The 12,909-nt window shown below is 39.2% G+C and overlaps 1 protein-coding gene across 1 annotated transcript in view; it reads left to right on the top strand.

Annotated features, from left to right (window-relative positions):
* COL3A1 (collagen type III alpha 1 chain) overlaps positions 1-12,909 on the top strand; it is a 38,925-nt gene that overhangs the window by 23,774 nt on the left and 2,242 nt on the right. The window contains exons 25-49 of the mRNA XM_035007555.1: positions 114-167; positions 282-335; positions 657-710; positions 1,478-1,531; positions 1,858-1,902; positions 2,472-2,570; positions 2,658-2,765; positions 3,206-3,259; positions 3,667-3,720; positions 3,806-3,859; positions 4,577-4,630; positions 5,246-5,353; positions 5,808-5,861; positions 6,153-6,206; positions 6,394-6,555; positions 6,673-6,780; positions 7,808-7,915; positions 8,586-8,639; positions 8,728-8,835; positions 9,285-9,338; positions 9,707-9,814; positions 10,112-10,165; positions 10,260-10,367; positions 11,218-11,515; positions 12,566-12,753. Coding sequence (XP_034863446.1) covers positions 114-167; positions 282-335; positions 657-710; positions 1,478-1,531; positions 1,858-1,902; positions 2,472-2,570; positions 2,658-2,765; positions 3,206-3,259; positions 3,667-3,720; positions 3,806-3,859; positions 4,577-4,630; positions 5,246-5,353; positions 5,808-5,861; positions 6,153-6,206; positions 6,394-6,555; positions 6,673-6,780; positions 7,808-7,915; positions 8,586-8,639; positions 8,728-8,835; positions 9,285-9,338; positions 9,707-9,814; positions 10,112-10,165; positions 10,260-10,367; positions 11,218-11,515; positions 12,566-12,753 — 2,250 coding nt within the window. The remainder of the gene's footprint in view (positions 1-113; positions 168-281; positions 336-656; positions 711-1,477; positions 1,532-1,857; positions 1,903-2,471; positions 2,571-2,657; positions 2,766-3,205; positions 3,260-3,666; positions 3,721-3,805; positions 3,860-4,576; positions 4,631-5,245; positions 5,354-5,807; positions 5,862-6,152; positions 6,207-6,393; positions 6,556-6,672; positions 6,781-7,807; positions 7,916-8,585; positions 8,640-8,727; positions 8,836-9,284; positions 9,339-9,706; positions 9,815-10,111; positions 10,166-10,259; positions 10,368-11,217; positions 11,516-12,565; positions 12,754-12,909) is intronic.

Genomic DNA, 12,909 nt, shown 5'->3' with positions numbered 1-12,909 from the left:
TTGGGTTGTGGATGCATGTATGTGTGTGTGGAAGAGGCAGATCAAAACTATCAGGGAATAAGACACTGAATGATTTCCTTTTGAGAATTAGTAAATACTGGCTACTTCTTTAGGGTGCACCTGGCAAGAATGGAGAACGAGGTGGCCCTGGAGGTCCTGGCCCTCAGGTACACAGTTTTCATTAACTTATTTCCAGCTTTCTATAGATGCATTCATTTCTGGCCTATGGCTTCTATTATCTCCGTTATCTCTGTTTCCCTAACTGCTTTTGTTTTTTTTAGGGTCCTGCTGGAAAGAATGGTGAAACTGGACCTCAGGGTCCCCCAGGACCTACTGTAAGTTTGCTCACATAACTTGGAGATGGAAGTCAGCGGGAGTGGGGCAGAGGAAAGACTTTGGGAATCGTAGTTATGTCATCATAGTTCACCAAAGCGGTTTTGAAGCTTGGTTACTTAGCTAGCTAAGTGCTGACTAGCTAGAAGTAAAGATTACATTGTCCATGTCTCCACTGCATCAGTTCTGTAGGCCAAACTCTGCCCTCCTTCACACCATTAAGTTTTCAACTAAGCAATGAGCCTGTTGAAATGAAAACTGTGTGGACTAAATATGAAAGGCTATTTTATAACAGAACATCTCATTATATTTTTCTACATTAGGGGCCAGGTGGTGACAAAGGAGATCCAGGACCCCCTGGTCCACAAGGATTGCAAGTAAGAACTTCTTATTTAAATATCACTGGGTTTCTGCTTCTACTAGACAATTCAGTCTTACCCTTGAGAGTTGTATTTGTTGAGCTAATTGAGTTCAATTTTTTTGTGACACTACTAAATTATAATTAATCTTAAGCTTAGAATTTGTGGGTCTGTCTTCCACCTTGAAATAAAATGACAGGCAATGCCAATAGACATTTCTATTCCAGGGGTGCCTGGGTGGCTCAGTTGGTTAAGCGACTGCCTTCAGCTCAGGTCATGATCCCAGGGTCCTGGGATCGAGTCCCACATCGGGCTCCCGGCTCAGCGGGGAGCCTGCTTCTCCCTCTAACCCTCTCCTCTCTCATGCTGTTTCTCTCTCGCTTGCTCTCTATTAAATAAATAAAAATAAAATCTTTAAAAAAAAAAACAACAGACATTTCTATTCCAGAATGAGTGCATTAGTCATTTTTTAAATTAAGCATGCAAAATTTGTTATGCTTATACGTCTTTTTATTATAATATAAATCCACATAGCTAAATCCATTTTACCGTATTCATCGATTTATTTTTATATACAGCAACAGGAAAACTAGAGGAAGAAAAGCATTAAGTTTGGAAGATATGATTGTCACATCTCTGTCACTGGATTTTGAGAGCCACAAATTTTCTAGCCTTAAAAGGACTGCTAGGACCAGTGTGAATACCTTGCAGAAACATACATGTGAGAAGCTTTTCTGTAAGCAGTGTTTGAAGTGATTACACAATACAAATATGACTTTTTGTAGGGTTTGCCTGGAACCAGTGGACCTCCAGGAGAAAATGGAAAACCTGGTGAACCAGTAAGTTGCATGCCCTTTTTTTAAAAAAACTCAGAAACCAAAAGAATCAATCGTAATCATTTATCGGTTATTAACTTTTGCATTTTCTCATGCATGGTTTCTGAGTTTTAGCACTTAGTTTTTAAATATTCAATAACGAAACAGAGAAAAATTATTCAATCATAGGTATTACATAGAAAGTTTCAATTTTACCATAAAATAAAGAGTACATAGCTCGAGATTTAACAAATTGTACAAAATGCAAAGAAGTCAAATGTGTTATTTTGCTTATATTCCCATAACATGCATTCTGATAGAGGCCTAATCATATAATGCCAATCTTCTAGGGTCCAAAGGGTGAATCTGGTTCACCTGGAACTCCAGGAGGCAAGGTAAATATTTCCGTTTATTTTCTAATTTCAACATCTTATAGAGCAATTGACTAGTGATTCAGTTTTAGTATATCAAACCAAAATTGTCTTTTAGAAGCACAACATTGCAACTATTTGGTGAATACACTTAAGGTAACCCAAGACATTTTAGTAGATAAGATGTGCTTCATCTGGAAGATCACATCTTCTGACATGCAACAATACTACAGAAACAACTATGGGCCTGAGATTGCAAAAGACAAATCTTTCCAGGGCATTGATTCTGCATAGGAAAACTGTGTTGGTAGAAAAACTAAAAAAAAAAAAAGCCCTCGTGAATAAAATAATAACAACAGTGTCAGAGGCAGCTCATCAGACCAGGTATCAGAGTTTCCTCCTTTACACTGACTCTTTTTCAGTTTCCATCTCACTCCGTTGATCAAATGTCTTTTATAACTACCATTTCCAAATTGTTCAAAAATATAAGTTCCCCCATTGACCTGCATCAAAATGAATACAATTTAGCGTGGTTTTGTTTTGTTTTTAGCCTTGGGTTGGCTAACAGGGCTATTCCATATTCCTACCCCCAGGGTGATTCGGGAGCCCCAGGCGAACGAGGACCTCCCGGAGCCGTGGGGCCCATGGGACCGAGAGGTGGAGCCGGCCCCCCTGGTCCCGAAGGAGGAAAGGTAACTCCGCACGGTTCAGGTCACCTAGATTTTACAAAATGCACTCCATTTCCTTCTGGAGGTTTACTATTTGTCCTTTAACTTCAGGGTGCTGCTGGACCCCCTGGGCCAGCTGGGTCTGCTGGGACTCCTGGTCTGCAAGGGATGCCTGGGGAAAGAGGAGGTCCTGGAGGCCTCGGGCCAAAGGGTGACAAGGTACCAACTGCTGTGCTGTTCATTCTAGCATAAAACCAACTTCATAGGTTAAAGGCAAGAAGCGCTGATGCAGGGGCCTCTGGGTGGCTTAGCGGCTAAACGTCTGTCTTCGGCTCAGGTCATGGTCCCAGGGTCCCGGGATCGAGCCCCGCATGGGGCTCCCCACTCCGCGGGAAGCCTGCTTCTTCCTCTCCCACTCCCCCTGCTTGTGCTGCCCTCTCTCGCTGTGTCTCTCTCTGTCAAATAAATAAAAAACAAAAAAACGTGCTGCTTAATGTTACCATTTTACAGGAAGTGAAATTTGAGATGTATTGCTAGAGGAACTATTAGTGAGAACATCTACTACCTACCCATCACAGCACATCTTGAGGGTTGCTCTTCTTCTTGGCAGTCTCACTGAGGATGCTTCTAATCTGATGACTCTGGCTTTTGTTTGACAGGGCGAACCAGGCAGCGCAGGGGCGGATGGTGCTCCAGGGAAAGACGGGCCGCGGGTGAGTACTCCCACTGGGGAAAAACAGGACTTACCTCTCTGTGAGGTGGAAGAGTTCCTCATCTCAACTTCTATTGTTCTAAAAACTCATCATGATTACTTAGACCATGTTTTGCCATTTTCTGACCATTAAGAAGACACAAATGACTTGTTAAAATTCCTGCTTTATATCTATCGTTACCTGATGGTTCAACAGTGATGTGAGCATAGAAAAAACGCTCAAAAAAAAAGAAAAAAAAAAAGAAAAAGAAAAAACCCTCAAAAGTATGATAAAGGTTACAAACTAAAGTCATAATGAGTCACTAAAATCCAAGATAATCAATGCTATGTTTATATACTCTATTTGATTAATAGGAAAGAGGATGCTTTTTATCTCTAAAATTAAAAATGCATTTCTATTTTCTTTAGGGTCCTACTGGTCCCATTGGTCCCCCTGGCCCAGCTGGTCAGCCTGGAGATAAGGTAACACTTAATACTACTTAGAAACAACAAGAAAATATCCCTAGTTTTTTGGATGCAGGGCAATATTTTTTTCCTCTTTTTTCAGGGTGAAGGTGGTGCCCCTGGACTTCCGGGTATAGCTGGTCCTCGTGGTGGCCCTGTAAGTGTTAAAGTCATCTTCAGTGTGCTTTTTAACCCCACCTGGGCAGCGGCTATCCCTGCTTCCTTGTTTAGCAATTCTGCCCCCCAGGCCCCAAGTCTCAATGGCAGGATGCCATTTTCAGGAATCCTATGACATGCAAAGGAAGGTCAAAGTTCTTAAATCTAAAATTCACAAAAGACCCTTTTAAATCACGCCTTCTCCCCTAAATAATTCTGGAAAATATTTTTAAAAGGCACAAATAATATACATTTATAAATAATATTTCTTAAACCTGCAGGATCTTTGCCTGAGGCACCTTCTAGATCTAAAATTTTCTACCTTCAGGGTTTGCAACTCAGGACAGATACATAATAAATGGTCCTACTTAATTAATTGATTGATTTCTCAATTAACCCTTTTAGTATATTTTTAAATGCTTACATTTTTTAGAAGTCATATGATTGCATGTGTTAAACACTTCAAAATTCTTAGATTATTTTTCTTGTAAATAATATCACAATCAGAGGCAGAAAGAACCAAAGGTTCTGGTGTTGTCCGCTCCTGATTTTGTTGAGAAGTGGAAAAGTCTTCACAAGTTTCACCGTGTTGGTTAGCTTTGCATACTTCCTGCCAAAAGAAAGATAAGATGATGTAGAGGATGATATATCATTGTCCCTGTGGGAAGGTGTCTTCACCGTGACCAACCGTGACCAATGAGAATGTTTTTCACTTCAGGGTGAGAGAGGCGAACACGGGCCTCCAGGACCTGCTGGCTTCCCTGGTGCTCCTGTAAGTATGAATACACAGCCCAGAAGCACTCTCTTGCTGAAAAACAGACGTTTGAATTCGGATTCTAGTCAAGCCTCAGCTGCTCATTCCCTATAGGGTGACTTTACCCACCCCTCCCTTTTTTTTCTGTTTTTTTGTTTTGTTGTGTTTTGTGTTTTGTTTTTTACTTCACTCTTACTCTTTAAAAGATGGAGATAAAAACACTTGACTTGCCTTTATGCTTCATTAATGAGACTCACATGATACCCTAGATTTTAAAACACTCTGGAAATTTAAAAAGTTATTCCATTGTAAGATGATACTAATTAAAAGTTGCTCTAGGCTTTATCTTTCTCCAGTGAATTTACTGGTGCTCATTTTCAAAGAAAAATCCTTGGAGAGGCTTTCTCCCTTAGGACAAATAACATCCATTTTAACATTTTCTTGATAGTTTTCTTTTATCATGAAAGCATTTTGATTCACTTTGGTTTGGCCTGTCTTCAGAGAACCTCCTTTTCCAATTTTATTTCAACATCTTGCCACCTGAAGAATTCTATTTTCTGAAGAAAGAGTCTGATAGGCCAAGTGTATTGGGAAGGACGTCAGCTCACAGGTCATTGTCATTTCTGAATGTAGGGACAGAATGGTGAGCCTGGTGCTAAAGGAGAAAGAGGTGCTCCTGGTGAGAAAGGTGAAGGAGGGCCCCCTGGCATCGCAGGACCCCCTGGGGGTGCTGGGCCTGCTGTGAGTATTCTCTTTCATTCAGTTTTCAAATGGAAAGCACTTTGGTGTATCCATAGTCCAAGACTTCATACTGAGAGAGCCTGTCAAGGTGACAAGAGTATCATCTTCCTAGGAGTACAGTTCTGACTTTGAAGCTTGGCTCTAATAGTCTAGATATGACCCCAATCAAGTTGTTCTAACCACTTCCTACCCAGAGTTACTGTTTTGTTGATTTTTGTTTGTTTGTTCATTTGTAGGTCTGTTGTAGTTTTTCTCCCCCAGTTTTATTAAGATACAATTGACATATAACGTTGTACAAGTTTAAGGTGTACGACCTAACGATTCGAAATATGTATATGTTGCAAAATGATTATCACAATAAGTAGAATTCCTGTTTTTCAAAGGCTGAATGCTTCTTTCAAATATTGAGTGTGGTGGAATTCTGATGAACCATTTCTACCTCCATTCCATATAGGGTCCCCCTGGTCCCCAGGGCGTCAAAGGTGAACGCGGCAGTCCTGGTGGTCCTGTAAGTATTCACTCTCTTAACTAGTATTCTCTAAACTGTGATTCAAAAGCAGTAATTAATACCAATCTGTATAAAAACTGCCTTGAAATCACTAGATCCTGAGAGTATAAAAACTATAATCCCTTAATTATATGTTATATGTAAATTCTAAAAGGAAAAAAAAAAAACAAACCATAAATGATCCCAGGGTAGAATGCAGATCACATTTCTTATCCTTTATATTTGTTTTTAGTAGTTTATTATTCATTCTGCTTCACTTTTGAAATTCAAAAATATATTATCATTTCCCAGGGTTCTGCTGGCTTTCCTGGTGCTCGTGGTCTTCCTGGTCCTCCTGGTAATAATGTAAGTATTTTTTCTAAAAATATTTTTTCTTTATTCCATAAAGAACATTCATATATGCATAGGAGGAGAAACTTACCCATTGCTACTTTTCTCTGTGATTAAATCCCATCTAAAATGCAGGTAAAAGAGGGAAGAAATATTCACTTTTCAGTATAAAACACTCCAATTTCAAAAAATGTCTTTGTAGGGTAACCCAGGCCCCCCGGGCCCCAGCGGTGCTCCAGGCAAGGACGGGGCCACCGGTCCACCTGGTAATAATGGTGCTCCCGGCAACCCTGGAGTGTCTGGACCTAAAGGTGATGCTGGCCAACCTGGCGAGAAGGGATCCCCCGGCTCCCAGGGCCCCCCGGTGAGTGGCTATGGTGCCCTATGGGTTGACAATACTCTTTTATTTTGAATTATGAATTCCACAGAGGAAAACCTAATCACAGAGAGAAGAACTAAGGCTTTCTTATTTGTTCAACAGGGACTTCCAGGCCCACTGGGAAGTGCCGGGATTACCGGAGCCAGGGGTCTTGCGGGACCACCGGGCATCCCGGGTCCTAGGGGAAGCCCAGGCCCACAGGGTGTCAAGGTGAGTGTGGCCATCTTGCCCTGGACTCTGGTTTCCTCTGATAGCCTTCGGAGATCACTTAACCATAGCAAGCGTGTCATGAACAAATTTTCCTGTAAAAGATGCAAATTCTTGATATGTTCAGATTTTCAGGAAGCATGCATATTATCAAAAGGCTGCCGAACACAAAAACAATGCACATCATAGGGCAGCCTTGAACATAAACACTAAGAAATTGATAACACAGAAAATATCTTGCCACCTTAAGTACCTCCGTTAGGAGATGTGTGAGCATTCTTTACTTTGTTGACTGTCAGTTTCTAAGAGGGAAATAGTCAGTTTATAGACCTGTGAAAGCCTTTAATTAATACCAGTTTTCCATCAACTCAATTTGTTTCACACTTCTAATTTTCTTTCCCTAATATTACTGTAACATCCTAGCATCTTATACTTATTTGTCTTAAATATCCATTTACCAAAAGGGGTAATAAAATTCTGTATTATTAGGGCTCACATTTTGACACTTTGAGCACCTCTTTAAACAAAATGTCATATAATATTGTAATGAAATGAAGATATAACATTTAAGCATATTCAATTTATATGAACATATCTGGTAAATGTATATTTTTTAGATAGAGCCAGATGTCCAATATAAACTAATTCTGATGGTCGCCACAAACCTATAATTTCATGATGGTTAATCATTATTTTTTTCTCACAATGGCCATGTCTTATTTATATATCTCATATTAGAATGTATTCTAAATAATATAATCATTGTCATTACTTAGCTTTTTGGTATCCAGAGTCACTGGGAAAGTTGGAAAATACAAGAAACTTGCTCTTCCTCAAGGATAGGGATAGTTTTAGGAACAAATTCAATAGAATTTTTAATAAAACAAAGTTTTTCCTTGAAAAATAAGAACATGTCATAACATATTGATTGCTAAGATAAAATAAGTTAAAAAATAGTTTAAAAAAATTTTAAAGTTAAAAAAAGGTAAAATAAGTTAAAATAATATGTCTTTTATTTCTTTATACACAGGGTGAAAGTGGGAAACCAGGAGCTGCTGGTCACAATGGAGAACGTGGTCCTCCTGGACCCCAGGGTCTTCCTGGTCTGGCTGGTACAGCTGGTGAACCTGGAAGAGACGTAAGTACTAGTTCTTAGGAAATATCCAATTGTCCTGGTAGTGTTTGGTAATGTATTTAAGCAAGGGTCAAATTGTGCCTTAATGTCTAAGAGTGTAAATATTGTCACATGCCAAAGTTCTCCTTCTTTTTTTAATAAGATATCCCTTCTATTACAATTTAGAATAATCTTAAATGTTCATGTTCATTAATATTTACCCAATGAATGATCATTAATGGAGAAGAATATGAATGCTAGCTAAATAAAGACACAAGTTGGGGATGGGGAATGCCCCAATTTATAGCATTCCTCCTGCATGAAAATGTACTGCATGTTATTTGTGATTAAGTCTTTTCTTAAATTGTAGATTTCTATTATCAGCTTAAATTACTGTTTCTTAAGCTTTTATTTGTTATCTCTTTCCAAAGGATTTTTTTAGATATTTTTCTTTCCTAATCACTTCTCCCTCTCTCACCTGTGAAATTTTAGTGCCATAGGTATACTGTTTATCTATTTACGTATGACCCTTTGAAGGGCCACAGCTGTTGTAATATCTAAGATTTTTTTAGTCCTAAGAACCAATTTTTATCCGCTTTAGGATGCTATTGCTACCATTGAGAATACATGGCTTAGCTTGTATTTGAATGGTTCGAAAGAGTTTGATTTCTTTTCTCCTTGTTTTTTTAATCAGGGAAACCCAGGATCGGATGGTCTTCCAGGCCGAGATGGAGCTCCTGGTGGCAAGGTATAATGAACATAGATGCAGTGGGTTTGTGTACTTAAAGTAATAACTGCTGATCATATTTATGTTGGATCTGTGAATTTGTTCTCAGGGTGATCGTGGAGAAAATGGTTCCCCTGGTGCCCCCGGTGCTCCTGGTCATCCAGGCCCCCCTGGTCCCGTTGGTCCAGCTGGAAAGAGTGGTGACAGAGGAGAAACTGTGAGTTTTTCTTTGCTTACCTATTTTCCTCAGTAAAGGGATTAGTAGGTGGAAGATACGATGTCAGATCTGAGAACCAAATGATCTACTATCATTTCTTTTCGTTTTTATGCTACTCTTTCCTTAGGCAACTGGGGTAAAAAAGGTATCTGCTAAGTTTCTGGCAGTAGTTAATGAAGAATTCATTACTAAATTCAAAGCAGCATTAATCAGTCTGAGTGTATATTCACTGGGTAAATGCAAGGCTGAATTAGCAAGACTCTCTCAGCTTTCCTGTTTAGACCCCTTGGTAAAGATATAAACAGAGAAAGCACTTTGAAGGAGAAAATGGCACTAACTTTTAATAATCATGTGCATACTATTAGTCCATCACAGTGAAGTTAACTTCTAAATAAAACAAAGCTTTATCAATAAATAAACAATTCCCTGTGTGTCTGTTTTTATTTCAGGGCCCCGCTGGCCCTTCTGGTGCTCCAGGTCCTGCTGGTTCCCGAGGTCCTCCTGTGAGTTGTTTTTTAACTCATTCTAGAGTCTAAGAAATGTTCTACTTTCTGGCATGTTCAGGAAAAGGGGATGACAACATACACAACTATGGAACAGAATTTTAACTTTCTTTTGATGATACAGAAGGCAATTCAGGATCTAAAATTCCTTGGGGCCAAGGACCTTTGTAGCAACTACTGGGGTTTCGTGCAATTATCAGTCCAAAATCAAAACTACAAGAACAATCTTCAGTGTTGCATGTATGCAGTGTCCGTGGGATTTCTAGCTAATAGAATGTCATGGACTGGATTTAATTGCTATCAATTTTATTTTGTTTTACCAATATGTATGTGTGTTTATGACCTTAATTTGAAATGTGTCTGTAAAGGGTCCCCAAGGTCCACGTGGTGACAAAGGTGAAACAGGTGAACGTGGTTCTAGTGGCATCAAAGGACATCGAGGATTCCCTGGTAATCCAGGTGCCCCAGGTTCTCCAGTAAGTGCATCCGCTTTGTTAGAAAACCCCCTTCGGTGCATGTTAAGTGATGAGCTAGGCAACTCTGGGAGACCAAAAGTAGAAAAGTGCTCATCTTTAAAAGTTTATGTTAAAAGAGATGAGACATGGATTCGAGGGCTTGGTTGAAATAGTAGTTGGCATGAGGCAATGGGGAGATTAAAAAAAAGGCAATCATATTCCATCATGACCCCCATGTTTCTTGATTTGATCTTGAATGTACAGTTTCCCAAATCTTTGAGAAGTCTTCCTTCATATTTACCCTTCTTTTCCTCTCAGGGTCCTGCTGGTCACCAAGGTGCCGTTGGTAGCCCAGGACCTGCAGGCCCGCGAGTAAGTGGCATAGAAAGATACTGGAAGATCCATATTTTTCAGATATTCTAGCAGGAAGATATCCTAGCATTGTGATATCATGATCATTTTTTAGGGACCTGTTGGACCCAGTGGGCCCCCAGGCAAAGATGGCACGAGCGGACATCCGGGTCCCATTGGACCGCCAGGGCCTCGAGGGAACAGAGGTGAAAGAGGGTCTGAGGTAAGACTGCACTCACAAATATCCGGGTTTAATTTGCTACAGTCTTCAGGTTTCAGAAACGCTTTGTAAGATTTGGAAGCTAGATAGTGAGTTCAGTACAATAGAAGCACCCAACTTAACTTAGAAAATCAACAATGACTTTTAGAGATTCTCTACCCTTTCACCATCACACTATAACAACAAGAGAGAGAGAAAAAAAAAACCTTTTTTACTGTTTGATCAGAGAGCAGTCATTATCAGAATAAAGACAAAAGCCCAATTAACCAAATGAACTCTGCAGGCATTGATCTCACGCTGGAGATCGCACAATTATGACCATCGTAATGAATGGCAAGCACGTGGCACATCTTCTCAAACAGCTTCCATGATTCCTGTTTTGCTACCAATACCATCATTCCCAATACCTTCCTATCCCACATCTTTGGCATAAACGGAATAAAAACCATTATCCCCATGAGTTACAAATTTGATAATTGAACACAAATAGTAATCCGCCCAAAGACACAAAATTAATGACAAATCTGGGATCAGAGTCTAGGTTTCCTGATCAGATTCCCTCTGGCATGTCAGAGTTAGAAGTGTTTACATAATTTATTCAGAAGGAAACATGATAGAGTAAAATTTGTGCTCTCACTCCACTGATTTGTACCCAGGGGAACACAATAAATTTCATGGCAACAAATTTATTATCATTGGTTATCATTTGATCACAAAACAACTCAAGTAAACCTTTCTTAAAGTAATTATGTTGACATATTGGTTGTTTCTAATGCATTGTATTGACCCAGCAACATATTCTTTCAGCAAAGAGCAAGTACACCTCCATGATGCCTGTTCTTACCCATCCTAGGGCTCCCCAGGCCACCCAGGACAACCGGGCCCTCCTGGACCTCCTGGTGCTCCTGGTCCGTGCTGTGGTGGTGGGGCTGCTGCCATGGGTTCTATCGGAGGGGCTGAAAAAGCTGGTGGTTTTGCCCCATATTATGGAGATGAACCGATGGATTTCAAAATCAACACCGAGGAGATTATGACTTCACTCAAATCGGTCAACGGACAACTGGAAAGCCTCCTTAGTCCTGATGGGTCCCGTAAACACCCTGCTCGGAACTGCCGAGACCTGAAATTTTGCCATCCTGAACTCAAGAGCGGTATGTGGGGAGTCTTTCAGGCTCATGGCAACAAGATTACAGAGAAAGCTGCTTAGATGAGAACTGGGGGAAGAGAAAAGTTTCACTGTGAATAGAAAATATTTTATAGCAGAAATAGTACTTAAAGAATGTTGGTTGGATTGAAACTGCTGGATACTTTCAGAAAGTACACACTGCAGGTATCCTTAAGATGGAACATACATGATCCAAATATTCCAAATGTAGGAAAACTTCAAGATAGTCTTGTAGAAAGTTTGATATAAGTCATAGTTTGGGATGTTTCTGCATATCAGTCTAAAGTTGTTTGGGTGATAAAGCAACATAGATCACTGTGTTTTCAGGACAAAATTTATATAACTTGATACAGACATAATTTGCAACCTAACTTTTGCAATCTTTATTTAATGAGATTAATTTTTGCGATAAATCTAATTATTAGCTTTTTCATATTAAGAAACAGTTAAATGAAACATCCCAGACTTACATAAAATTAAATCAAATACCGTAATACTGTAAGATTTTACATATATTGGGTTAATTCTTTCTGAAAGGCAAAAATTATTTCAGGCTTTCAGATACCTTGACATGGAACATTGCCTTTGTTAGGAGTCATTTCTGAAAATTACTTAAGAAAGAGAACAACATCAGTCACAGGGACTTTGGGTTAAACTTGCTGGCATAAATCTAGATTAGACAGAAAGCTTACATTATTTAGCAAAGCCACATTAAACAGATAATCGTCTTAAAAAGAGGGAGAGATTTCAATCAATACAATACACCAATCAAAATGTCTTGGCTAAGTATATCATCATTGTTCCAAATCAAGAAGCTATATTTTACTTCATGCTTTCTAATTATTATACCTAACACTTTTTAATCTCCACAATTTCAATAAAAAGTTTCTGTATTATATTGTACTATAAAATACAAGTAAATTAACAAACAACATTATGAATGCTTTACCAGGTAAACAAACAAAATCATTCTGGCCGCAACTTCACTACTGGATTTTGTAACCAATTCCCATTATTCTCTTTTGTGACTATTCAGGAGAATATTGGGTTGATCCTAACCAAGGTTGCAAGTTGGATGCTATTAAAGTATTCTGCAATATGGAAACTGGGGAAACGTGCATAAATGCCAGTCCTTGGACTGTTCCACGTAAGAACTGGTGGACAGATTCTAGTGCTGAGAAGAAACATGTTTGGTTTGGAGAATCTATGGATGGTGGTTTTCAGGTAATAATGGATATACCGTTTTTTAACGAAGTCATTCCTACTTACCTAACTTTTTTGATTCCTCCCAGTTTTTCATCACAATGCTGAATTAGTTAATAAATAGGAGAACCCAAATGGCTTTATATATTCAGGTGACTATCTTTATAACTTTTATAC

This window comes from Mirounga leonina, unplaced genomic scaffold (assembly GCF_011800145.1).
Source record: "Mirounga leonina isolate KUSES-001 unplaced genomic scaffold, KU_Mleo_1.0 Mir_151, whole genome shotgun sequence".
In the NCBI taxonomy this organism is placed as follows: Eukaryota; Metazoa; Chordata; class Mammalia; order Carnivora; family Phocidae; genus Mirounga; species Mirounga leonina.
Note: the sequence above shows the minus strand (reverse complement) of the source record. Positions and strands in the feature narration are given on the sequence as shown.